The 27,380-nt window shown below is 49.3% G+C and overlaps 1 protein-coding gene across 1 annotated transcript; it reads left to right on the top strand.

Moving 5' to 3' along the window:
* Positions 1-532: 532 nt before the first annotated feature.
* On the top strand, positions 533-25,375 carry HHIPL2 (HHIP like 2). The gene is made up of 9 exons (XM_062211333.1): positions 533-891; positions 3,566-4,218; positions 6,475-6,618; positions 8,266-8,597; positions 9,677-9,803; positions 14,553-14,698; positions 19,186-19,267; positions 22,934-23,016; positions 23,735-25,375. The coding sequence occupies exons 1-9, from the start codon at positions 574-576 to the stop codon at positions 24,007-24,009; spliced, it is 2,160 nt and encodes a 719-aa protein (XP_062067317.1). The 5' UTR covers positions 533-573; the 3' UTR covers positions 24,010-25,375.
* The last annotated feature ends 2,005 nt before the right edge of the window (positions 25,376-27,380 follow it).

Below are 27,380 nucleotides of genomic sequence, written 5' to 3'. Positions count from 1 at the left end.
TGCAGCATTCGTGAAACTCTCTTCCTGCCATTCCAGACACACCTTTCTAGGTCACAGGACCACACAGGACACTGTGCCTCTTACCATGTGCCCCTCTGTCTTCCCAGCCCTGCACCCGTGGTCCCGAAGTATCCTTCAGCCCTGCCCGGGACCAGGTAGTGTGTGGTCTCCTCACAGTGACTGGATTGCTCGGCCTGTGAGGAAACAAAAAAACGTGTGCCTTTCCTGGCCTCGCCACCCGCTACGCCGCAGGGATTCTTTGTACTTTTAATGACTCAACCCCTCTGCCACTGATGCCTTTGCACCTTTTGCCTAAGCAACCATGAGCCCCAACATCTCAGCTTGTGCCAGCTTTGTGTTTAGCTGGAATGGAGCAGTTAGGGACGCCTCCCACTGCTTTCATGAGGGACACCGCTCAGACTCTACCTCCGAGAACTTGGGGACGATGGGGGGGAGGGCCGGAAGGAAGAAAAAACAGGGTGGGGTGAGGTGGGGGAGGAAGAGAGGGAGGGAACGGGGCAGAGCAGGGAAGCCAGCCTGAGCAAACAGCAGCTGAGCGTTCCCAAGGCCCAAATGCCGAGGAAGCCTGGTTCTCATCTGAGGGGTGGTCGGAGTTGCTGGCCCCCCAGGCTCTTTTCTGACATCTCCCTCTGCCTCGTGATCCTGATGGGCCAGGTGGGCTTGCTGCAGGGACACCCCCAGTGCCTGGATTATGGACCCCCTTTCCGGCCGTCCCGGCACCTGGAGTTTTGCTCTGACTATGAGTCCTTCGGCTGCTGTGACCAGCGAAAGGACCGCCGTGTTGCCGCCCGGTACCAGGACATCATGGAATACTTTGATCTGAGGGGCCATGAGCTGTGTGGAGTTTACATTAAAGACATCCTGTGCCAGGTAGGCCTGGGAACAGCCCTGAGGAGAGGGGAGGGAGCCCTCGGGAGGGTTCCTGCCAGCCCCAGAGGTTTGAGGTGCCAGGCTGCAGAGGGAGGGTCCTGGGGCACTCAAACCTTGAGAAGCTCACCTGTCCAGTGCCTCACCTTAGGGCCGTGGACTCTGGATGGACGCTTAAGGGGGAGTATGCTGAATTAGGTTTCCATGGGCTCCTCAAAACTCTTCCTCTGGAGCTCTTCCCTGGGCTCCAGAAGAAGGAAAGAGGGTCCTCTCTGGTGCTGGGAGGGCCGGGCACAGCTCCTACCTGTGCCTGTATGGCGGAGTGCATGATGGAGGGAGTGGCCTTGTCTGTCCAGGTCCTGTCTTCCCTGCCCTGGACGATTTGTGCTTGGGGATTTCTGGAGTGTGGATGGCTGTGGCAGGGGCTGGAGGCTCTCCCTGGGGTCCTGTCTGCCCAGCATTACAGACCAAGCCTGAGGGAGCTTCAAGCCATGCAGTGGCAGTGACTCAGAATTTCTGCTTCTCTGGGCTCTCCTGCAGCCAAAAACCACATCCCTGGGAGGCATCGCCTGAGCGGGGCTCAGCCTGAGAACTGACGGCTGCAGGCTGCACAGCAACTTTGTGGGAAGACAACAGTTAGCCGTGCAGGGGAGAGGTCGGCCTTGGAGAGCTGGTGGAAGAGGTTGTGGCCGGGAGGGTTGCTGCAGTGCTGAGACACAAGTCCAGGCAGACTTCTGATCCAAGCTCCTCAGGGCACCTCTGAGTGACCGCCTGGCCACCTGCTGCTTGTCTGTTCATGCCTCCTGCTGCCACTCAGCTGGAGGATGCTGGTCACCCCCACTGCCTGTGCCAGGGACACAGAGTAACTGAGCTTCCCAGAGCCCAGAGGGGAAATCACAGCCAAGCTTGGCCCAGAAGCCTGCCACCTGGGTGGCACAGCCCCGGGCGTACTCTCTCACCTCAATTTCTAGCCCTCAGCAGTTTCCTGGAGAATTAACCCTGGGATAACCACGTGGGCAGAGGCCGGGCTTTTGTGAGCAGCGCTCAGCCCTGTTTATTTCGGAGATATTAGAATGCTTTCTTGTTTCAGGTACTTGAGGAATTAGAACAATTTCAGCCAAATAACCCTTTCTTCCCTTGCACGAGCAGTGTGCCCCCGGCAGGCATTCTGCAGGCAGTGACAATGACCCGTTTGCTGAGGATTCAGGCGTTTTAAATGACTCCTCCAAAGCCAGAGAGTACTGGGGCACAGATCTAGATGCTTAGACTCTTGTGCCCTTTTGGCCCATTTACCGAATGGTTTTCTGAGCTCTGGCAAGAGTAAGCTCGGTCAGCCAGGCTCTGAGGAGACACTCTGCCTGGGTCTTTGTTTTCTTCTGAAAGTAGAAACTTTGCTTACTAAGCTGAGTGGAAGCAAACTTGAAAACTTCCAAAGGCTGCATAAAAGCATGCTGGAGGTTCTACTTCCACAGCCCCCTTCTGTTCCCTCGTACGTCATCCTTATTTCTGGCTCCCCTCTCTTCTTGTTTCTGCTCCCCAAGAATGAACAATCAGGTGACATCAAGAGCTGGTCGTTTTGGTTCTTGTCAGCAGCTCAGCTGAGTGTCCTCAACTGAAACAGAGCCCAGGGATAGGCACTGAGTTTCTGGACTCCTTCTCTACCCAGTAACCAAGAGCTTGCTCTGTAGTCCACAGCTTGGGAAATAAGAGAGCAGGGAGCTCCAATGCACGTGGAAAGTGTCTCTGGTCTCTTGGGGTGGTAAGAGAACAGTGAGACAGCTCTGCATAGGCTGGCTGGCTGGCTCAGAAGAAGAGACAGCCCTTAGTGATAGCAAGGGGGCTCTTGGGCCAGTGGACCCTGTTGTATTCCACTGCCCCAACCGTACTCCTTAGACCTGCCTTTCTTTCCAAATCCCAGTTGCGTCTGTCTTTGATCGCATTGAGAGTTGGTTGTCTGTTCCCAGTATGCTATTTTACCTCTAAACAATCTTACAATCTAGGGATATGTCAGAAGCAGATCCTCCCTCGGGCACAGTCTTCTTCGTGTAAAGAGTACGTGTGTTGCCCTGTAGCCACAATTAAAATACGTGTGTATAGCTCCTGGCCTGGTGCTGTGTGTGTGTGTTAAACACTTAAATGTTTCTAATAAGATGTGGAGAAATGACTAAACACCGAGGGAGTGAAATACTGAATGTCTATTTTGATCATTTTAATCATAAAATATTCCCAACATACAGAAATATGAACAAAATCAAGCCACTGAAATAATCAACATGGTATCTGTAACACCCAGATTTAACAAACATGAAATTTCTACCAAATTGCTTGAGAATCATGTAAGGAAACAAAATCTTGCAGCTATAGCATTTATAAGAAAGAGAATGATTGAAATATTTGCTTCTGTCTTCTTTTAAATCTATTCATCCTTTAATAAAACTTAAGTGTTTTAAAGAACTAAGCTGAAAGGCTAGCATTAGTGCAGTGAATATGAGAGGTTTATTAATATCATTTTCCCCCTTCTGCCTTCCAGGGGCATTGCCTGGGTAGACAATTTGGGTCGCAGAGAAGTGATTTACTGGTGGTGGTAGCAAAAACTCCAGAGTCCTGATTATTTTTTCCCCCAAACTGTTTTTATTCTGCTTCCTCAAACCCACACGGAGCTTCCTTTCCTTTCCAGGAGTGCTCGCCCTACGCTGCTCACCTCTACGACGCCGAGAACCCGCACACGCCCCTGCGGAACCTTCCGGGTCTCTGCTCCGACTACTGCTCTGCATTCCACTCCAACTGCCACTCCGCCATCTCCCTGCTGACCAATGACCGTGGTCTCCAGGATGCCCAAGCGAAGGACAGTGCCCGCTTCTGCCACCTCCTCAACCTTCCTGACGAGGACTACTGCTTCCCGAACGTCCTGAGGAATGACCATCTCAACCGCCAGCTGGGCGTGGTGGCCGAGGACCCTGAGGGCTGCCTGCAGCTCTGCCTCGCCGAGGTGGCCAACGGGCTGAGGAACCCCGTCTCCATGGTCCACGCTGGGGACGGCTCCCATCGCTTCTTTGTTGCCGAGCAGGTGGGAGTGGTGTGGGTCTATCTTCCTGATGGCAGTCGCCTGGAGCAACCCTTCCTGGACCTCAAGAGCGTTGTGTTGACCACTCCATGGATTGGGGACGAAAGGGGTTTCTTGGGTTTGGCTTTTCATCCCAAATTCCGCCGCAACCGCAAATTCTATATTTATTATTCATTTCTGGGCAAAAAGAAGGTTGAAAAGATCCGGATTAGTGAGATGAAGGTTTCTCCAGCTGATCCCAACAAAGCTGACCCCAAATCAGAGAGGTGAGTCATACATACAAGAATGCAGTTCTGGTCTGTGTGCCCATGTAATGCCAGTCAGTCCTTGAAGATGATACAGAGCAAACCGTACTGGTTTTAGAGCAGTCTAAAGTTGAAAATGGTGAGAAAGGGTTTGCTGTGTGTGTTTTTTGTTTTCTTTTTTTAAGATTTATTTATTTGAAAGTCAGAGTTACACAGAGAGACGAGAGGCAGAGATAGGTCTTCCGTCCGATGGTTCACTCCCCAGATGGCTGCAATGGTCGGAGCTGCGCCGATCTGAAGCCAGGAGCCAGGAGCTGCTTCTGGGTCTCCCACATGGGTGCAGGGGCCCAAGGTCTTAGGCCATCTTCTACTGCTTTCCCAGGCCATAGCAGAGAGCTGGATTGGAAGAGGAGCAGCCGGGACTAGAACCAGCGCCCACATGGGATGCCAGCACTTCAGGCCAGGGCATTAACCCACTGTGCCACAGTGCCGGCTCCAGCTTTTTGTTTCCAAGATTTATTATTTTATTTGAAAGGCAGAGTTACAGAGGCAGAGAGAGAGAGGTTTTCCATCTGCTGGTTTACTCCCCGGATGGCCACAATGGTCAAACTGAGCTGATCAAAAGGCAGGAGCCAGAACCTTCTTTTGGGTCTCCCACACAGGTGTAGGGGCCCAAGGACTTGGCCATCTTCTGCTGCTTTCCCAGGCCATAGCAGAGAGCTGGATCGGAAGTGGAGCAGCTGGGACTCCAACCGGCGCCCATATGGGATGCCAGCACCACAGGTAGCAGCTGTACCCACTACTCCACAGCGCTGGCCCCGGGATCATTGTTGATTAGAAAACACAGCCCGTAAGTCGAGGGGCTTTGAGGGCCAACGCCATGACTTACCCTGATGAGAGTCAAGCTTGTTTGCTTGTACAGAGGGCAAGCAAGTGTCAAGAACCTTAAGAGTTTCGGAAATGATCATAGATAGTATCAATATATTAAATAAAATAACAGTCTGGTTATTTTATGTCCATTAGACCCTAGAACATGGGATTTCTTTTTTTATATTCATTTTTATTTATTTGAGAAGCAGAGTTATAGAGGAGGAGAGATGAGTTGTGGGGAGAGGGTGAAAGAGCTAGTGATGGAGAGATATCTTCCATCCACTGGTTCACTCCGCAAATGGCCACAACAGCTGGGGCTGGGCTGGGCCAAAGCCAGGAGCTTCTTCCAGGTCTCCCAAAAGGGTGCAGGAACCAAGCACTTGGGTTTTCTTCTGCTGCTTTCCCAGGCACGTTAGCAGGGAGCTGGATTAGAAGTGGAGCAGCTGGGTCTCTATCTCGTGCCCCTATGAGATGCTGGCATCGGAGGTGGAGGCTTAACCTGCTGCGCCACAGCACTGGCCCCCAGAACATGAGATTTCTCACCCTCACAGGGAGCTGTGGCATAAGGCCATGATCAAATGACAGTTCTGTTCAATTTGGCCTCAAACTCATGCTCTTTCCACTCCTTCTGCCTGTTTTCCTTCTTCTCTTTCCTGCCTTGTCTTTTTTAACTATTATAGTTGGTTGGAGGACTGGAAAGAAAAATGAACAGGTAGAATAAGTCCTGATAAGTTGCTCAAAGGAAGAGATTGAGAGTTCTGGTTGAGCAAAGAGTCATGGCATGATTGCTACCAAGGCTGTGTCTTAGCCTGTGAGGTCAAGGTATGGAAGAAAAATAACCCATAAGGGAGTCATACCAGGAAACCAGGTGCATTTCAGAGCCTGCAACTGTGTGCTCAGTGATCCTTGGAAACTCTGTAGCAGGTCTTGACTGCCTTGGCAGATTCTGTGGGCTCCAGCCAGGGTTTCTGGGGGATCTCAACAGGATGCAACTTTATTCAGCCTGTGTCAAAGCCTAAGGGTATAGTTTCTTTGTTTCTTTTTCTTCTTCTTCTTTTTTTTTAAGTTTTATTTTATTTATTTGAAAGGCAGAGTTACAGAGAGAGATAGAGCCAGAGAGAGAGAGAGGGGTCTTCCATTGGTTGGTTCACTCCCCAAATGACTACAACAGCCAGAGCTGAGCTGATTTGAAGCCAGGAGCCAGGAGTTTCTTCCAGGTCTCCCATGTGGGTGCAGGGGCCCAAGGACTTTGGCCCATCTTCTGCTGCTTTCCCAGGCCATAGCAGAGAGCTAAATCAGAAGTGGAGCAGCCGGGACTCAAACTGGCGCCTATATGAGATGCCGGCCCTGTGGGCTGGGGCTTTAACCCACTGTGCTACAGCGCTGGCTCCTCTTTGTCTCTTCTAGGGTCATCTTGGAGATAGAAGAACCGGCCTCAAATCACAATGGTGGACAAATTCTTTTTGGCGTGGATGGCTATATGTACATATTCACTGGGGACGGAGGGCAGGCCGGGGATCCCTTTGGCAAGTTTGGAAATGCTCAGAACAAGTAAGCTGGGTGCAGACTGGGCCCTGATCCTTTGGAGTGAGCCTGTGTCCCTTAAGAGTGAGCCCTTGGTTTTGGCTGAGACAGAGGCAAACCCAAATCATTTACTGCAACATGTATTCTCTTCCATTGAGGCAAGTAGGAAGACTATTTGGCTTTCTGACCTATAAATTTTAGACATTGTGTACTTAGTCGTTAAAATTCTGGAGACGTACTGTAACCCTCAAAGTGCTATGTAGGGAAAGATTCAGAATCTTAACTGCAAGTTAGCAGGAAATTATCCACCACACCAATCATCCAATTGAATTAAACTCAACAATATTGAGCACTGTGTTCCAGGCACTGTGCTAGGCCCTGGAGACCCATGAGAAGTTAATGAGACGTAATGTGTGTTGGGTGATTGCTATACCTCAAGCACTCTAAGTGTTTTGTGTGCATTTGAGAACATCATTCTAACAACCTTCAAGGGCAAGAATTTTCATTTATTTTGTTAGGTAGTGTTTCACCAGCATCAGGAACAGTGCCTGGGCCTAGATATTCACTCTGCAGATATGTGTGGAGTGAGTGAATCCTATGCAGTGCAGGTATTATGATACCTATTTTACAGATGAGAAAATGCAGATATATACACAGTCAGTGGCACACCCAAAATTCCAACTCAAACAGCCTGGCGCCAGAGCCCAATGATGCCGTACTGCCTGGAGAGAGATCATGTGGTTCTTCTGCCCTCTGTACCCAGCAAGCACTTGGCTTCATTATTCCTGGCAATAAAAACATTAAGGTTGATAATAACAGTAAGCTAACATTTGTCCAATACCTACTGTGACTCAGCAACTCTACTGGGTGTGGTACACAGGACAGTTCATTGGACATTGCAAGGTAGTGCTGTTTTCCCCACTTTACAAACGTGAAAACTCAGTCAAGAGACCATAGTCATTGGCAGAGCCTCTCAAAAACTCTTCTTTCCACTAAGTGCATTGTTAGACAAGGAAGAATGCATCTAGCTTCTAGTAAAAATTCGTAGTAGTAGACCAGTTGGAGAGAAACCATCTTCATCAGAAAAATTTTGTAAAGATTTATTTTATTTATTTGAAAAGTAGAGTTACAGAGAGAGAAAGAGAGTGAGAGAAAGAGAGATATCTTCCATTTGTTGCTGGTTCACTCCCATGACAGCTGGTGCTGGGCCAGGCCAAAGCAAGGAGCCTGGAACTCCATCCATCTGGGTCTCTCATGTGGATGCAGAGGCCCAAGCACTTGGGCCATTTTCTTCTGCCTTCCCAGGAGCATCAGCAGGGAGCTGGATCTGAAGTAGGGGAACTGGGACTTGAACTGGCAGTCAGATGGGATGCCAGAGTTGCGGGTTGTGCATAACCAGGTGTTCCACAATGCCAGCCCCCCAAAAATAACAAATTGTAGCCACAACTTGCTCAGGGTTCCGTGAACCAGGATCCCACCAAACTTTCCTAGTAGTTCTTCTGGTGTCAAAATTGGGTAAATCTTAGCCTCTTGGCTATCTTTAAAAGAAAAGTGTGAGTCGTGGCTTCTCCATATGACTCTCAGCAGCCTTGTGGTATTGACAGCCAGCCTGCTGGGTGGTCTCCTCCAGTGCGCTTGCTCACTTGTGCTTGTCTCTGGCCTTCTGTCTTACAGAAGCTCACTGCTGGGAAAAGTGTTAAGGATCGATGTGAATGGGGCAGGCTCCGATGGCAGGCAGTACCGAATCCCCTGGGACAATCCATTTGTTTCTGAGCCAGGAGCTCATCCCGCCATCTATGCCTATGGGGTCAGAAACATGTGGCGCTGTGCCGTGGACCGCGGAGACCCCATCACGCGCCGGGGCCGAGGTCGAATCTTCTGTGGGGATGTGGGCCAGAACAAGTTTGAAGAAGTTGACCTCATTATTAAAGGAGGGAACTATGGCTGGAGGGCCAAGGAGGGGTTTGAGTGTTATGACAGAAAACTTTGTCACAATGCCTCTTTGGGTAAGTAAGGGGTTCTCTGGGTGATTTCTTGAATGACAGGGGTGGGTTGGACGTGGAGGTGGGGGAATAAAACCTTTGGAGATTTAAATAGTGCCTTGTTTGTGTCCTGTGGGATAGCACTTCTCTGAGTGCCCCTCCAGCCACTGGCACCAGAGACACTTTGGCAGTACCTGCTGCAAAATAGATTCCTGATGCTAACCAATCAGTTGTTTTCCTATTGTTTTATCTCTCTGACCTGCCTTACAGGGAAGTTAGCTTCTAAATGACCAATGTTCATTTTGTTTCATTTTGCTTCTTTAAGCCCTTCTCTCTGTCTTTAAAATCAGCTCCCTTTGCTTGGACCACAGGAACAGTTATTCTATTCTCTGGAATGGAGTGTTTGATTCTTGAATAGAAAATAAAGCTAAGATTATTTTTAAAAAATGTAGATTCCTAGGTTCTACCTTAGACCTAATGAATCTAAATCTTGAGTAGGTTGGGGAAATGGCATTGACCTAGGAATTTATATTCTAAATAAGGCATTCACGTGATTTTTAGGCACATTATTTTGAGAACAACCAGCACAGCAAAATTAGTGAGATACTTATTTCCCAATTGGGACAGCCCACTGAAATGATATCTTGCATACAGTCAACTGAAAGTACAATGCCTAAGCATCAACAATCCAGGTGTGCTTTAGAAGCTCCACCTGACTCGCGATCCCGTATTCTGACACCATCACCATTGCTTGGTTGTTTCTGTCCTCTAAGTTACAAAGCAGCCTTATAGATCCTCACAGTACTTTCCATCTCCTTAAACCTGAGTATCTGCCCTATAAACCTTGGGGGAAAACCTAGATGTGTGGGTTCCTAGCTCATTACCAGGTAGATGGAGGGACCCTTTGGCCTTGGAAACCGTCAAATCATAAGCTCACACACATTGTGGCTGGTCTGTTGAGGAAAATAAATACAATTCAATTCCTGGCGATCAATAGATGAAGTGTTCTTCACTGAACCAACCAGCTGCATCACAAAGCCCCTTTCTTTCTCTTCAGAGCTCCCCATTTTTGGCCCTGACCCTTTTTCCTTATTCCTGGACAGATGACGTTCTGCCAATCTTTGCCTATGGCCACGCTGTGGGGAAGTCGGTCACTGGAGGCTATGTCTACCGTGGATGCGAGTCCCCTAATCTGAATGGCCTCTACATCTTTGGGGACTTCATGAGTGGGTAAGAAAGGACCTCTCCCTTGGTTATTTGATATTTTTATTGAGTATAACTTATGTATGATGAAATGCAAGCTCTTAAGAGCTCAGTTGGCTAAAGTTTTACAGATGCATATAGTTGTAGCACCACCAACCATGTCAAGACTCAAAACGTATCTGTTTTCCTTGAAGATTCTTTCTTGCTTAGTACCTGTCAGAACCATGTGTCTTTCTTGTTCTCTCATTCTGTACAGGCACACACACAGAATAGCCAGAGATACCCACTCTCCCCAGAGTGGTATCAGTACTCTTTTGGGGCTTCTTGCATTCAGTGATGTCAGTGAGATTCATCACTTTTGATGCATATGTCAGTAGTTTGTCTCCTGTATTGCTTTGCAGTGTTCAGGTTTACAAATATACTATGATTTATTCATTGTTCTTTGGCTGATGGATACTTTTGCCATTTCTAGTTTTTGGATACTGTGAATAAAATTGCCACAGTGTTTATAGTTTTCAGTGTACAATCTTGCACGTAAAAGTATTTGATGTTATGATAAATGTTATTTTGTCAAATTTTAATTTCTGATTGCTAACTGACATAATATATAATTGATATAATATAGAGGGTTTTTTATGTATCTGGCAACCTTGCTCCACTCCTTTCTAGTTCTTGTTTTTTTTTTTTTTTTTTTTTTTTGACAGGCAGAATGGACAGTGAGAGAGAGAGATAGAGAGAAAGGTCTTCCTTTACTGTTGGTTCACCCTCCAATGGCCGCTGTGGCTGGCGCATCTCGCTGATCCGAAGCCAGGAGCCAGGTGCTTCTCCTGGTCTCCCATGCGGGTGCAGGGCCCAAGGACTTGGGCCATCCTCCACTGCACTCCCGGGCCACCGCAGAGAGCTGGCCTGGAAGAGGGGCAACCGGAACAGAATCTGGCGCCCCGACCGGGACTAGAACCTGGTGTGCCGGCACCGCTAGGCGGAGGATTAGCCTGTTGAGCTATGGCGCCGGCCTTTTAAAAATTTATTTATTTATTTATTTTTCCTTTCTGGTTCTAGTAGCTTTTTTATATGTTCTATTGGATTTTCAGTGTGACTGATCATTGTATCTGTGACAATAGATACTTTTTGCTTTCCCAAATTGGGTTTCTTTACCGGCTTATTGTTTCAGCTTTAGTACAGTGTCAGCTATGTCAGCTAGAAGTGGAAGAAAGCATTCATTTTTTTAAAAGATTTATTTATTTATTTGAAAGAGTTACACAGAAAGAGAAGGAGAGGCAGAGAGAGAGGTCTTCCATCCGCTGGTTCACTCCCCAATTGGCGCCAATCTGAATCCAGGAGCCAGGAGCTGCTTTTGGGTCTCTCACGCGGGTCCTGGAACCCAAGGACTTGGACCATCTTCTATTGCTTTCCCAGGCCATAGCAGAGAGCTGGATTGAAAGTGAAGCAGCCAGGACTCAAACCTGCGCCCATATGGGATGCTGACACTGCAGGTGGCGGCTTTACCTGCTACGCCACAGAGCTGGCCCCCATTTTTTGCTTTAAAGCCAATAGTTGTGTCAGCTGTAGGTATTTTTTTACATGTTCTTCATCAGGCTGCAGCGTTTCCTACTATTTCTAGTTTGCTGATTTTTTTAAAAAAATTATTTGATATACAAATTTCATATATATATATATATTTTTTTTTTTTTTGACAGGTAGAGTGGATAGTGAGAGAGAGAGACAGGGAGAAAGGTCTTCCTTTACCATTGGTTCACCCTCCAATGGCCGCTGTGCGCTCTGATCCTAAGCCAGGAGCCAGGTGCCTCTCCTGGTCTCCCATGCAGATGCAAGGCCCAAGGACTTGGGCCATCCTCCACTGCACTCCCAGGCCACAGCAGAGTGCTGGACTGGAAGAGGGGCAACCGGGACAGAATCCGGCGCCCCGACCGGGACTAGAACCCGGTGTGCCAGCGCCGCAGGCAAAGGATTAGCCTATTGAGCCGCGGTGCCAGCCCAAATTTTATATATTTCAAGATGGTAAATGTTGTCAGAAGTTTCATTGCACCTATTTGGAGAATCTTGCGAATTTTCATTGTTAGTCTGTTAATCTGGTGAATTTTGTTGATTAATTTATAATTGTCAAAGCCACCTTACATTCTTGGGATAAGTGCCACTTGATCATGATATATTATCCTTTTCATATACATATATGTATATATGTATTTTTAAAAATATTTATTTATTTGAAAGAGTTTCAGGGAGGATGGGAGAGAGAGAGAGACAGACAGACATGTTCCATTTACTGGTTCATTCCCTTAATAGCCTCAATGGCCAGGGTTGGGCCGGGCTGAAGCCAGGAATCAGAATCTTCTTCCAGGTCTCCCACATGGTTGGCAGGGCCCCAAGGACTGGAGCCATCCTCCGCTGTTTTCCCAGGTACATTAGCAGAGAGCTCCGTCAGTGATAGAGCAGCTGAGAATTGAACCGGAGCCCACGTGGGATGCTAGCACTGTAGGAGGCCGTGTAACCCCTGCACCCCAGAGCTGGCCCCAGGATGTTTATATTTTCGTGCTGCCTTACAGAGATGGGGTGGAGTTACTCATCTCTCAGTTCTTTTATCATCACTGATGCGCTCTCTGGGATTTCATTGTTCTTTGTTTTCCCGCATGGCCCGCCCCCTACATTTCACTTGGTAGGTGAGAGGTGTGTGCATCAGGATCACTTGGGTTTGGGATCCCTGTTTCCACACAACAATTCTAATAAACACTCAGATTTAATCAACCTCCTTTCCTTTTCTCTGTAAACCTGCTTTTAGTTCCAGCTGGATGACAGAGGGATGTGAAGCATCTGCCTGCTCTTATGTAGACGTAATAAGAACAACTTGGGTCAGGCACACTGGTGAGATCTTAATGTATATTGTCGGGGTCTCAAGCCCAATGCTAGCCCCTGACCAGCAGGGGCAGTGCAAGCACTCCCCAACAAGGCGAACGGGGGAGGTAAGGTCGACGGGTCAAGAACACACCACAAGCACCCGTGAGTTCTGTTGAAGCAGGAACCACTTTATTGAAGAAGTGTGCAGGCTTATAAAGCTTATGAAAGACATGCACAGTAGGGGAGCCAATCAGCAAAAAGGTCATGCAGGTGTGGGTGGAGCACACACAGGGGCACCTTAAGCAAAGTATAGGGATCACGCACTGTCCACATGTCTGGAACTAAAGTGGACATATCCCTGGTGGTCTGATCTTATGTAGCTTAACCACAGCAGCCGCAGACATGCCCCTTGAACAGCCGCCAGGTGCCATATTGTAATGGAGATTTTAGGCAATGCCCAACAGTATATTACTATTATTATTTTTAACTTTCACATTTACCATTGTACAGATGAGCAAACCGAGGCTAAGAGATGTTGAGCAAGTAGCCAAAGGTCACAGAACTCAGAAAAATAAGATGAGTCCTTTATAGTAGTATAACCTTTACAGGGCACAAAACTATTTGCTTTTTAAAGATTTATTTATTCATTTGAATGTCAGAGTTAGAGAGAGGGGGAGAGAGATCTTCTGTCAGCTAGTTCACTCCCCAAATGGCCTCAACGGCCTGGGCTGGGCCAGATTGAAGCCAGGAGCGAGGAGCTTCTTCTGGGTCTCCCACATGGGTACAGGGGCTTAAACACTCGGGTCATCTGCTGCTGCTTTCCCACGCCATAGCAGAGAGCTGAATCAGAAGTGGAGAGGCCGGGCCGGCGCCGTGGCTCAACAGGCTAATCCTCCGCCTTGCGGCGCTGGCACACCGGGTTCTAGTCCCGGTTGGGGCACCGATCCTGTCCCGGTTGCCCCTCTTCCAGGCCAGCTCTCTGCTGTGGCTAGGGAGTGCAGTGGAGGATGGCCCAAGTCCTTGGGTCCTGCACCCCATGGGAGACCAGGAGAAGCACCTGGCTCCTGCCATCGGAACAGTGCGGTGTGCCGGCCGCAGCGCGCTACCACGGCGGCCATTGGAGGGTGAACCAACGGCAAAAGGAAGACCTTTCTCTCTGTCTCTCTCTCTCACTGTCCACCCTGCCTGTCAAAAAAAAAAAAAAAAAAAAAAAAAAAGAAGTGGAGAGGCCGGGACTCCAACCAGTATCCCATAGTCACAGGCATCAGCTTTACCCACTAGGCCACAGTAATAGCCCCCCCCCCCCCACCAAAGTCTTTTTTTTTTTTTTTTCCTATGCCAAAGTCCTTTTTTTAAAGATTTATTTTTATTTACTTAAAGGAGTTACAGAGAGAGGGAAAGACACACACACACACAGAAACAGAGAGAGAGGGAGAGGAAGAAAGAGAGATCTATCTGCTGGTTCACTCCCCAAAATGGCCGTAACAGTCAGGGCTGGGCCAGACTGAAGCCAGGAGCCCAGAGTTTCTTCCAGGTCTCCCATGTGGGTGCATGGATCCAAGTACTTGGGCCATCTTGCACTGCTTTCCCAGGTGCATTAGCAGAGAGCTGGATCAGAAGTAGAGCAGCTGGAACTTGAACTGGTGCTCATAAGGGATGCCGGCATTGCAGACGGTGGCTTTACCCACTAGGCCGCACTACCAGCCCCACAGCCTCTTTCATAATAGAAAATGTGCTTTCCTGTCTAAGGCAAGTGGGTAACTGAAGTCTCTCTCAAGCAACTTTGTGTTTTGGGGGCCACTAGTTATTGATATCTGGGAGCTCCAGTCCTTGTACTCGAGGATTCCTTGATTCTAGATGAAAAAATATACTGCAGAGTGGAAATACGGATTTCTAAAATATAAGGTTTTATTTTTCATGTAGTCGACTTATGGCTTTGCAGGAAGATAGGAGAACCAAAAAATGGAAGAAGCGGGATGTTTGCTTGGGCAACACAGTGACCTGTGCCTTCCCAGGGCTGATCAGCAACTATAGCAAGTTCATCATCTCCTTTGCCGAAGATGAAGCAGGTAACAAACATGCAGGGTCCTTGGATCTCTGCTTTGCTGGAGCGTGGTCCCAGGCATCAGTGAATATTTATCACTGTTGCAGTGTTTACACGGTAACTCTCACTTCTGCCATTAGCACCGTCATTAGTCATCTTTTAGTATGTACTGGATTCTCTCCTGAGCACTTTACATTTTCCACATTATTTGGTAATCACAGCTGCCCTGTGATGTCCTCCTCATGCTTATTTCACCAGCGTGGAAATAGACTGAATATGCCAGCTGGCTCCTTCTGGGTTGAAGTGCACACTGTGTTTAAGGGGCAAATCAAGGTCCACACTTTCATCTTTGTGCTCGTCTGTTTTTCTAAACGATTTGTTTATTTATTTGAAAGTCAGAGGTAAGACAGACAGGGAGAGACACATAGAGATCTGCAATGGCCAGCACTGAGTCAAGCCAAAGCCAGGAGCTTCATCTGGGACTCCTACATGGGTGCAGGGACCCAAGCACTTGGGCCATCTTCTGCTGCTTTCCCAGGCGCATTAGCAGGGAGCTGGATTGCAAGTGGAGCAGCCAGGACATGAACCAGCGACCAAATGGGATGCTGGCATCGCAGGTGGTGGCTTAACCCCATAAGCCACAATGCTGGCCCCTGTCTTGTCACTCTTGATAATGAAGGAGGTTGCTGTGCTCTTTGCTTTTATTCTAACCATAGCTATAGGAAGTGGGACAGGGCGAGTGAGCAGAGTATGTTTATCCTGCTGGTGTTGCTGGGGAGAGGAGACTGCTCAGGATCAACTCACTGCTTGGGCTAGGGTCAGTCCAGGTCTTCTATATGCATGACAGGGACCCAGTTACTTCAGCCATCATATGCTTCCTCCTGGGTTATACATTAGCAGCAAACTGGATTGGCAGCTGAATTGCTGGAACTTGGAGCCCAGGTGCTCTGATATGGGATGCAAGTGTCCCTAGTGGCATTTTTAAAAAAAGATTTATTTATTTTATTTTGAAAGAGTTACAGAGAGGGGCAGGGGTGACAGAGAGGTCTTCTTTCTGCTGGTTCATTCCTCATATGGCTGCAATGGCCAGTGCCAGGCCAGACCGAAGCCAGGAGCCAGGAGCTTCTTCCAGGTTACCCACATGGGTAGCAGTGGCGCAGACATTCGTGCCATCTTGTGCTGCTATTCCCTGGCCATTAGCAGGGAGCTGGATCAGAAGCAGAGCACCCGGGGCACAAACCAGTGCCCATATGGGATGCTGGTATTGCAGGCAGTGGCCACTATGCCAGAACACCAGCCCCCCAAGTGGCATCTTAACTGCTGCACCAAACATCGCCTCCGAGAATTTCTTTTTTGAGAAATCTGAGAAAACAGTAGACTAGGTAAGAGTTTACTCAATAGACAGACTAGGCGTGTACTAAGGATATCAATGAAGCAAAGCACATACGCATGTGTAGGAGAGAGAGGGAAAGACTCACCTCTAGCAAATTTCCAGATACTTTGCAATCAGAGAACTGACTTTAAAAAAATTTTTCATTTTATTTAAATGGGGTGGGGAAGGGGGGAGAAGATAATCTCCCATCTACCGTTTTACTCCCCAAATGTCTGCAACAGCCAGGCTGTAAGCCAGGTGCCCAGAAGTCAGTCCAGGTCTCCCACATGGTGGCAAGGACCCAACTACTTGAGACCTCACTGCTGCTTCCCAGGGTGTGCGTTCGCAGGAAGCCAGGTCGGAAGCTGAGAGGCTGGGACTTCGGTCAGGCTGTCCGATCGATGTGGGATGTGCACATCTCAAGGGGCATCTTAACCACTGTGATTTTTTTGCTTCATCTTTACATAAATCATGTTTCATTTTGAAAGATGAAATTTTCAAATTTTAAATAAATCCAGTATTTGGCAGTGGATCCAGCCATGCTGAAATGTAAAAACGAGAGTAAAGTGGCCTCCCAGGTCTATCAGTTTCCATAGGTGGAAACCAGAGCCTTGAAGAGTTCCCAGATACTTGATGCTCTCTGCTCTGAGATGGGGGGTGGCTGGCTGCACAGGACCTTTGCTGGAGCAGGTTGTGAAGAGATCCAGGCAGACCCAGGACCCGCTTCCCTCAGTGAGCCTATGAATAGAGGTTTGAGATGAACATGTTATAGGAGCAGATGGTATTTTGGAAAATTCAAGCATTTTTAATCGAAAAAAGTTGATATGAGTTCCAACGGGAAGTCCAAGAGAAAAAAAAAAAAAAAGAGTAGAGCAACCACAGGCCGGGAGTCTGATGCTCAGTGGAGAGGGGGTGATGTGAAAGCTCCCGCCATGGTGGGGCCTCTCCCCCGATGGACTCCCCCAGGGGCTGGCCTGCCTGGGACACTGGTGCCATCTTCTGTGACATGTGTCACTTCAAGTCCAGACCACAGAAACCCTGGCTTTGGTGGTTTGGTTTGTTGCTCCTGGAGATGTGTTGCAGGAGGGAACAGGCAGTCTTTGAAAAGCAGTCAGTACATCTGCTGGAAAAAACCAAGTGTTCTTGGCTGAGTTTTAGGAAGTGGGTTGGCCAAGGTGTTCTGGAGTCAGACGTTGCTCAAGGGCAGCCCTACAGCCAGTGAGGCTGTTCCCGAGGCAAGTTGATTTCTTCCGGAGGTGCTGCCTTCTGTGTTTTTGTACAAACATCCGTATTTTCTGCTCTTGGCATAGTCTTTTCCACTTAGAGACATTTTTAGATTTGAGTGTTATTTCGTTCTTTTATTATCAGTCACTGGCTTTAGGTAAGTTACCTTTCAGTTGAGCCAGAATTCTTCCTTCCTGAGTTTTAGTTTATATATAGCTGGTATCAATAAAGAATCGCTGAGTGAATGGCAGGTGCGGAGTTGATTGACAGGATTTCTGAATGTCAGTCACTGGGGCATGTTCCTAAGAGGGCTGGCCAAAGTGATGATGCTTGCAGTGAATTCACGCTGCATGCATGGTGTTTTGCCTGGCATATTGTAGTTTTTTCCCTCCCAAAAGAGTTAAGAGTATCAGTTGGGCCCTATGGGTGAATTCAACTGCAGCATGGTTTCCCCCTAAAAATACAATGGGACATCTATGGCATCTTAAAGAGGTATAATTTACATAAACTGTAGTCAGATGTGGGGAATATACATCGAGACAGGGCTTTCCATTCTTCATTGAGACCAGGAAGGCCTCTGTGTGGTTTGGAGGGTCCCCTGGCTGAGGGAGACCCGTGTATTTAAGGATCCTTGGTTGATGCCTCCTGTGTCCAGAGGTAGAATCACTTGTCTTGTTGCCTGGGATTTCCAACCAAGCAGGGCAGATGGATTCTAATTGTGTGTCTTAACTCCTCAGACCCCTTCCTAAGGGAAGATCACAAGTATAGCTCATCAGCCCACAAAACCCTAGCTCATTTGGCAGCCTCCACCTCGTTTAAGGGGCTCTGAAAAGCCCATTGCACCTCACGCTCTGCATAAGGCAAACCATTGTTCTCCATGCATTCAAGGAAGAAGCCAGTTGTTGACACAGCTCCAGCGCTGTGTGAAGGCTTTAGACTTTTCAGATCTGCAACTTAGCATATATTTTCTTCCAAACAATTGTGAAAGAGCACGTAAAGCACACAACAGCAATTGAATTTAATTCACCAAGCTGACAATGCTGTTCTAAGACAGCACCAACAAGGACCAGGATTGCTGAACCTTTCAAGAATCATTGGAGACATTTGATCCCATTTTACAAATGAATAAATATCTGAGGGTTATGCAGATTAAGAGGTTGCCCAAGATAACACAGCTGGTAAGTGGCGTTATCAGAACTCAAATCTAGGCTTATTTGAAACCCAGACGGCCTGAGACTGGGGCTCCTGGCCCTACACTAGACCGTCCCTCATAGAGAAGCAGGAAGCAAGGCAGAACTACTGCAAGGAAGGGACAATGTTTTCTGAAGTCCAAATGGGAAAAATACAGGAAGAAGCCAGCTGTTTCCAGAAGTGATCCAGGAGAGAGTATGTAGCGATGCTTTCTGTGGGCACGGAGGAGGCTGGGGAGCGGAGAGGTCACAGGCAGTAAGGAGCCCGAGGCTGAGTGAAGGAGGAAAAGTGGGAGGGAGGCTGAGGGGAAACTAGCACACAGGCGGGCGGAATGCAGGACCTAAGGAACGGGCCTCCGCCCATCCACCCGCTGTGGGTCTCCACGGGTTCGTGGTCACAGGGAATCCTCATCGTATGCCAAAGCTGGGGAAGGAAGAGGACATTCATCGAGGGGAGGCTTCCAAGAGCAGAGCCGATACAGGAGAAGCATTTTTGGTTCCAAACAAACATCATGTGACTCTGAGCCAGTCTCTGGGGCTTTGGAGATGGCCCTGGGGAGCTCACGGTCCACCGAAGGCCTGGCTGTCAGCCAGGACCCAGGGTTCCATTCGGGGGCTCCCTGCATCTGAGGGCTGCAGCCTCATTTTGGCTGTTTTCTTTGCATGCAGCCCTGCTCAGCCCTCCCTGGCATGCAGGTAAGTGTTTGCTTACTCCTCTTTCCTCAGGGGAGCTGTATTTCCTGGCCACCTCCTACCCGAGTGCCTACGCGCCCTATGGATCTATTTACAGATTCGTTGACCCCTCAAGGTGAGATGTGGTGTCATGTTCAGCTGAGCTACATTTCTGTCAGTCCCTATCTCCATGGCACATCATTCAGTCATGCCCTCGGCCCTGAGGGAATCACCAAAGCCTGCTGGAGGGGGGAGGACTTTGTTCTGCCAAGGGCCATTGCTTGCTTGCTTGCCTTTTTTTTTTTTTTTTTTTTTTTTTTTTAAGATTTATTTACTTATTTGAAGGAGTTACACAGAGAGAGAAGGAGAGGCAGAGAGAGAGAGGTCTTCCATCCACTGGTTCACTCCCCATTTGGCCGCAACAGGTGGAGCTGTGCCAATCTGAAGCCAGGAGCCAGGAGCTTCTTCTGGGTCTCCCAAGCAGATGCAGGGGCCCAAGGACTTGGGCCATCTTACTCTGTTTTCCTAGACGATAGCAGAGAGCTGGATTGGAAGTGGAGCAGCCGGGACTGGAACCAGTGCCCATATGGGATGGAGGCACTGCAGGCTGCAGCTTTACTCACTACGCCACAGCACCGGCTCCCAAAACGATCAACTTAAAAAGTAGCCTATTGTAGATTTGTTGAATTTCAAGTCCTGCCTGTGATTGCCTTAGCAGGACCAGGCCAGATGATTTTGAGGGCTCTGTATGGCCCGTAGGCAGGAAGTTGCCCACCCCTGCCAATGCAGATGAAAAGTGGTTTCATAAATGTGCGGAACAATGTGCTTATAAGGACTAGGGAATACTTGGGAAATGGTCTTTCAGCCATTGGAAATAATGATCTGGAGCCTCAGGATGACCAGTCTAGACCTGTGGCTCCTCCTTTTTTTTTTTTTTTTTTTTTTAAAGATTTATTTAGTTAGTTATTTGAAAGGCAGAGTTACTGAGAGGCAGAGAGAGAAAGAGGTCTTCCATCTGCCATTTCACTCCTCAGATGGCCGCAATGGCCGGAGCTGCACCAATCCAAAGCCAGGAGACAAGAGCTTCTTCTGGATTTCCCATACGGTGCAGGGGCCCAAGGACTTGGGCCATTTTCTATTGCTTTCCCAGGCCATAGCAGAGAGCTGGATTGGAAGTGGAGCAGCCGGGTCTCAAACCGGCACCCATATGGGATGCTGGCACTTCAGAAAGCAGCTTTGCCTGCTACATGTGGCTCCTACTTTTTAAAAAATATATGCTTCTGGAAATTTCTGCCTGGAATCATCTGAGAACAGGTATACATCTCTGAACACCTCAGTAAGTATTGCTGCCCTGTCTCCTGAGCTGGGCTGTCTCAGCCTCACTACCTGGCCTCTCTGGAGTATCCATGCACTTGGTGGATGCCAAGCTGCTTACTTCTGCTTCCTGGCGCTCCTCTCTCAGGGGCTGACCATCCTCCAACAGAGCAACCCAAGGCCAGGATGCAAGTTGCGGTTTGTGAGCTGCTGTGCGTGATCTGCCCCTGGGAGGGTGGTGCTGTTTATCCAACCCTAGGAGTCTGGGCAGAGCTTGAACTTTGTTTCAGGATTGTTGTCCAAACCAAGAAAGTCTGCCTGTGAATGAGCTCACTGACAGACCTGCAGAGGGAAACGTCCCTCTGAGCCTTAAGCTTCCTCTAGCTGGGTTGGGGTCCAGTTGACATTAGGTAAATAGGTCCAGCCGCTGACCAGGGCTCTGGGCTGCAGACTCAGGCCCAGCTCAGCTTCCATCTGGCAACAAGGCTCAGTTGGTGCATTGTCGGAAGTTCCTGGAAGACGCTCAGTCCTGGAGGCCGTGCTGGGCAGGCTCAGCTGATAGTGGAGCCCATGCCTAGGGCTGTCTCTACTCCTGGGTTTGCCTCTGTGCATATCCCACATAGGCCCCGGGGACGGAGCACAGCCAGGCACTTAGAGTGCTTCAGGTGGCTGACAACCCCTGCGTGGGGAATTCTGCCTGCTCTTTAAAGGGCTTCCTGTGTGAAGCCATTCGTCTTTCCTCTGACAGTTTCCTGATTGGTTTGGGGATAGCTGAGCGCCCCTCTTTCACAGGAGAGGCAGCTGACAAACCTGTACCACATGCACGACACCCTTGCTTCCATCACTTGCTCACTTAGCTTTCTCAGGTTGCCGTCCCTTGAGCTAGCACTGTCTCCCAGGCACTGTGCTGAGTGCTGCGTAGATAATGCTCACTGCGGAGTGAATCCCCATCATGCAGGTTTGACATCACAGTCCATGCATAAGGACTCTGAAGTCCGACAAAGTCAAACGACTGACAAGTTAGAAGTAGCAAGAGGGTTCCCAGGCAGGAACTCGCTCTCTTGGTAGATCAGAGTCACATCAGCTGTAAGTGCATTGAATCACACAGGCGCTTCAAAGCTTCTGTAGCAGCAAACTGGGTTCCACCCTGCTCACTTACTCAGCCTGCGTTCGCACTAACACACGGTTCCCGCGTTTGGAGGGGCAGTTGGTTGGCGGATGGATCAATTCCTCCTGCCCGTCTTTTCCTCCTATCAGTCCTTCAGAGGCAGCCCCTGGAGCCTGTTTTTGCTTCTCAGCTTTGTCACTGATCTTAGGCCTGTTTCTGAGCCTTTGTGTGCCTCACTTTCCTGATGCAGAGTGGGGGTGACGGTAGTCTACTTCATAGGGAGGTACACGATGATTCCCTGAGTTCATACTGATGAAGCATGTAGGGCAGGGTCTAAGCACCCTGTAAGGTTTACTAAATGAATACAGTTTCTTCTTTTCTTCCCCTGGGGTATGGGAATGAGACTTAGAGTTGGAGAAGGCAGAGTAGGCCATGAGGACTGGCGTGAAGTCCCAGCTCTACTCTGGCCAGCAGGAGTGCTTGCAGTCACCAGAGTGCCTAATATCTCGGAAAAGCCACCCAGGGACAAGCAGTTTAAGACTGAGTGTGCAGCAGAGAGGCTGCTGCTGTTTTTTTTTTTTTTTTAATATTTATTTTAAAGACAGAGTTATAGAGAGAGGTAGAGCCATAGAGAGGTCTTCCATTCTACTGGTTCATACCCCAAATGACTGCAATGGCCGGAGCTGAGTTGATCCGAAGCCAGGAGCCAAGAGCTTCTTCCAGGTCTCCCATGCGGGTGCAGGGACCCAAGGACTTGGGCCATATTCTACTGCTTTCCCAGGCCATAGCAGAGAGCTGGATCGGAAAAAGGGCAGTCAGGACTTGAACCGGCACCCATATAGGATGCCGGCGCTGCAGGCTAGGGCTTTAACCCACTGCACCACAGCGCCGCCCCCTGTTTTTTCTTTTTTAAGATTTTATTTATTTATTTGAGAGGTAGTTACAGAGAGAGGGAGAGACAGAAAGGTCTTCCATCCACTGGTTCACTCTGCAGATGGCTGCAATGGCTAGAGCTAAGCTGATGCGAAGTCAGGAGCCAGGAGCTTCTTCTGGGTCTCCCATGCAAGATGGGTATTATTATACTTTTTGCATTTCATAGATGCAGAAATTGAACAAGGTTTCCTTGGCCCTGGGCACCGGGTTTTGGACCCGGTTCTGTTACCATGCCCATGTTCCTAACCTCTGCAGTCTCCCAGGGGTCTCAAGTGCCCTTTGATGTCCATGCCCTTTCTCCTCTTCGTCTGAGCTCATAGCAGATTTCCTACTATGCACCCCATGCCCATGGATGAGGGCTGCAAATGTGTGCCTCCTGGTGACCTGCATTTCCTGATGGCATCTTCCGAGTCTTGTGACCTGACCCTTTCTGTCTGCATTTTTCAGGCGTGCACCCCCGGGCAAGTGCAGATATAAACCCGTGCCCGTGAAGACCAAGAGTAAGCGGATCCCGTTCCGGCCACTTGCCAGTGAGTCCGTCTTTGGGTCTTCAACTCGGGGCTTAGCCTGCTCGGACCACAGGCAGTGCCCTTAGCAAACGCATTCCAATCCCCAGCATGGAGGGGCTTAGCTTCCTCCTTAGGGGATAACGTTTAGATGAGGCTTGTTCCTTGTGACTCAGTCTGTATACATCCTGCTGACTCCCAGAGTGAGTGGGAGGGACACCTGCTTCTACCGGGACCTGTTGACCTCTAGTCATTCATTCATCTGTCCATTCATTCAGTTAATCACTCGTGTGTCATTCATTCAGTACTTACTTTGTGGCAGGCACTGGGCTACAAGCAGTGAATGCTGAGTTCTCTGATCTGTACAAGTCCAGGACCAGATAGGAAGTGGGGGTGGTGCAGGAAATAAAGAGATACATTGAGCCCTTAGAAGGATGCCCAGGGCACTGAGAGGGCCCCTAGGATGAAGGAGCCTTCCTCGGGGAGGGTGGGGAGTCAGGAGAGATGCAGAGAGGAAGACGCTAGCTGAAGGGAACTATGCCAGAGCCAGGTGTCTGGAGTGACCCTACCCAGAGAGCAGTGTATTTAAATAGGCGAAGGCCAGGTCAAGGAATTAAAAACACGTTAACCAGAAGCATTTATATTAAAACCTTCATGCAGTTATGGGTGTCCTGGATGGTGCTGCCCTTCTAGCTACTTTCCAGGACTTGCATCTCTCACAAAGCAAATGCTTGTTTCCCAGAGACAGTCTTGGACTTGCTAAAGGAGCAATCCGGGGGAGCTGCCAGAAGAGCATCCAACGTGACCTTAGCCTCCAGCGCAGACCGGGCCTCGCCCAGGAAGCCGGCTCCTCCCACAAACAGCAAGACAAGGGTGCGAGGGCCTGGTAGAAAGAAGAAAGCCAGAGTGAGGTCCCCAGCCCCCCAGCGGCTGAGGAAGAAGGATCTGAACGCCCGCAGTGGCAGGATGAGGCCGTCTTCACGGCGGGGGCCGGTGGGGGGAGGCAGTTTCCCTTGACCTTTTGGTGACGGTGGCTGGTGGGGCCATGGTGGAGAAGAGAGCTCCACTCTGCCTCATGGAAGCCACTGCTCAAGGTGGACCCTAGAAATGTGGGAAGCTGGGGGTGGAGGTGGGGGCAGGCAGATGGGACTTGTCCAAGGTCCCTCTGGTTGTCCTCTCTGGGAAATCTTGCTCCCTGCTGAACGACAAGCGCGCTTTGTCCTTTCCCGGCGCTTCTGCAGGCAGGCTGTGTCCCACGTTGCTAGTGTACCTGGGTTACTACTGCGTCTACCCATCTAGAAACCTGCTTGGGGTTCCTTGGGATGCCTCTATGATGTCTTGTAAATGCCTGTGACCTGAAGGGATAGATCAACACTGGCTGCAGCTGACACCTGTCCTTTGAGCTCCTGGATGTTTGTCTGGCATTAGGAAGTTAGCCTGCCTCACAGAGCTTGCCTAGGAGCCAGACTTCTCTGTCCCACCTCATCCGGGGTCTAGGAGGAGGCCCGTGAGTGACAGCTGCCATGGAAAACTCTAAAATGGTGTCCCCTTTGCCCCAGTCCAAAGCTCACCAAGTTAACTAGAACAGGCTCAATTTTGTATATCTAGCACCTACTATTTGGTCTTGGCAAATAGAATAATAAATTTAAATCTGTATTATCGAGTCTCTATTATTATCAGCCAAGTTTATATACTTTATCTTGGAACCTCACAACCTTGCTTCTTATGACTGCTGTAGAACTGCTGCTGAGGATGGAGGAAGAGGCTTCGGGAGGGTGAGTGACGGGCTGCAGTGGTGAGGGAGCGGCAGCCATTCAGCTGGCCTTGACCCATTGCCCTCTGTCTGCTGTGCACCTGCCTCCCCCAGGGGACTTCAATGAGATTGCGGCCTTTGAACCAGGTATTAGAGGACTTAAGAACTAAGAGAGGAAATGATCCCTCTCTTCATGAAGTTCTTCAGATCATGCAAAACATCCAAAAGTGTGTAGGCAATTTGGCTGAAGGGGAACGAAACCATAAAATGCCAGGAGTGTTAGGATTGTTCAGAGGTCATGTGCTGCACTGCTTTAGATAGGGCTGGGCACTCCCCGGGCAGATTTTGAGACTTCCATAAAAACAGGTGCTGTCTTAGGTATCTCACCTCACCTCCCCTACATCCATCAAGACTCTCTGATTCATTTTCTCTCATTCAATCTTTATGAAAGATAGGAAATGCTCTATTATTTTCTGAAGATCATTTTTAGATCATCTTTTAATTTCCCCCCTTTGCCCCTCCAAATAGTGCCCCCCTCCTTTCTTTGCCTACCTTTGTAGCTCCTGTGCATACTCTTCAGGGTCTGAGCAACCCTGTTATTATAACTTTTAAAAAAATTGATGAGACTTCCAATCCAGCTTTCCGCTAACATTCCTGGGAAAGCAGTGGAGGGTGGCCCAAGTTCTTGGGCCTCTGCTCCCAACAGGGGAGACCTGGATGAAGCTCCTGGCTCCTGGCTTTGGATCAGCTCAGCTCTGGTCATTGAGGCCATTTGAGGAGTGAACCAGCGGCTGGAAGATCTCTCTCTGTCTCCATCTCTCTCCAATAAATAAAATCTCAAAAAAAAAAAAATTGATGAGAGAGATAGAGGAGAACCATCTGCTTATTCACTCCCCAAATGCCCACAGCTGGGACTGGGTTAGGTTGAAGTCAGGACCCTGGAACTCAATCTGGGTTTCTCATGTGGGTGGCAGGGACCCAAGTTCTTTAGCCATCATCTGGCTGCCGCCCAGGATGGGTGTTAGCAGGAAGCTGGAATCAGAAATGGAGGTGGATACAGGACCCCATCCTGGGCGCCTGGATACGGGATGCAGGTGCAGCAAGCGGGGTCTTAGCTGCTGCACCTAATCCTGATGTTTCAGTTTTAGCTCCTTCTCCGAGGAAGGTAGCCAGAGGATTAAACCCTGGATCCTTCTGTTGAAAGATGGATAAAAATCATAGGTGAGTTCAGGGACATTGGATATAACCTCTGCACTCAATGTCTCATTTTGCCCATTTAATCTTTCGTAGACACTTGTGGCAAAAATACAGCCTGAGCTCGGTGTTCTTGTATCAAAATAAGGGACTGCGCTCTAAAGCCAGGTTTTGAATATGGGAGAAGGGAAATGATGGGCGCCTTTGACTTGTTGGGAGGCTGGGGGCACCCACAGAGCGCCCCCTGTGGCACCGGGGCTTAGAAGATGACCCATAATGCCCGCAAACCTTCGTGGCCAGGGCTAGGACTGATAGAAAACAATCCCCAGGGCTCAGCAAGGCCAGCATGTAGCTGGCTTCCTATGGCCAAGAGTGCTGAAAAGTCGAGCGAGTGCTCTTTGCTCTCGGACCAGCTGGGGGTGAGGCCCGATTTGGAGGGAGATGGGTAGGTGCTTCTCTTTCTCACTGACACTTCATGACCACACCCCTCAGAGGAAGGAGTCCCGGTAGGAAGATAGACTTGAAACGGCTTTTCAAAAAGATGATCGCGGTTCCTGAGGGGCTGGCCCCTTCGTCTTGCGGCTGTGGGGTCAGGGCGCACTTCGCCTCGTGGCAGCAGACATCCACACGACAGAAGGGCAAATGGTACCAACAAAAAAGCGTGTGTCTCCACGGCACAGAAAAGTCCACAGGGCTGGCGCTGTGGCGCCCTGACCTGTAGCACCGGCATCCCATATGATCGCTGGTTCGAGATCTGGCTGCTCCACTTCCGATCCAGCTCTGCTGTGCCCTGGGAAAGCAGTAGAGGATGGCGCAAGCCCTTTGGCCCCTGCACCCACATGGGAGACCCGGAAGAAGCTCCTGGCTCCAGATCGGCGCAGCTCCGGCTATTGCGGCCAATTGGGGAGTGAACCATCGGATGGAAGACCTTTCTCTCTCTCTGCCTCTCCTCTCTCTGTGTAACTCTGGCTTTCAAATAAATAAATCTTTTTAATCTTCCAAGCAAAACTGTTTTCTGTGGAGATTAAGATCATGGTGGGATGGGGCCGGTAACATGGCTCACTAGGTTGATCCTCTGCCTGCGATGCCAGAATCCCACATGGGTGCCGGGTTCTAGTCCCGGTTGCTCATCTTCCAGTCCAGCTCTTTGCTGTGGCCTGGGAAAGCAGTGGAGGATGGCCCAAGTGTTTGGGCCCCTGCACCTGCATGGGAGACCAGGAGAAGCACCTGACTCCTGGCTTCGGAACTGGCGCTGGTGGTGGTCATTTGGGGAGTGAACCAATGGAAGGAAGACCTTTCTGTCTCTGTCTATAACTCTACCTGTCCATAAAAAAAAAAAAAAAGATCATGGTTGGGGGGGAGCTATTTAATGTCAGCTCAATGGACGCCAGGCTCCAAGCTTGCCATGCACAGGGATGAACCCGACTCTTTCTGCCTCTCC

The sequence above is a fragment of the Lepus europaeus genome, chromosome 14 (assembly GCF_033115175.1).
Source record: "Lepus europaeus isolate LE1 chromosome 14, mLepTim1.pri, whole genome shotgun sequence".
NCBI classification, from domain to species: domain Eukaryota; kingdom Metazoa; phylum Chordata; class Mammalia; order Lagomorpha; family Leporidae; genus Lepus; species Lepus europaeus.
The sequence above is the reverse complement of the archived record's forward strand: the minus strand, read 5'-3'. Positions and strand labels throughout refer to the sequence as shown.

Excerpts from the sequence above, each read along its gene's own strand:
- HHIPL2 (XM_062211333.1), top strand. The coding sequence starts at position 574 with ATGCCGAGGAAGCCTGGTTCTCATCTGAGGGGTGGTCGGAGTTGCTGG. Across the intron at positions 4,219-6,474 it reads GCTGACCCCAAATCAGAGAG|GGTCATCTTGGAGATAGAAG; the intron begins GTGAGTCATACA and ends TGTCTCTTCTAG. Across the intron at positions 9,804-14,552 it reads TTTGGGGACTTCATGAGTGG|TCGACTTATGGCTTTGCAGG; the intron begins GTAAGAAAGGAC and ends TTTTTCATGTAG.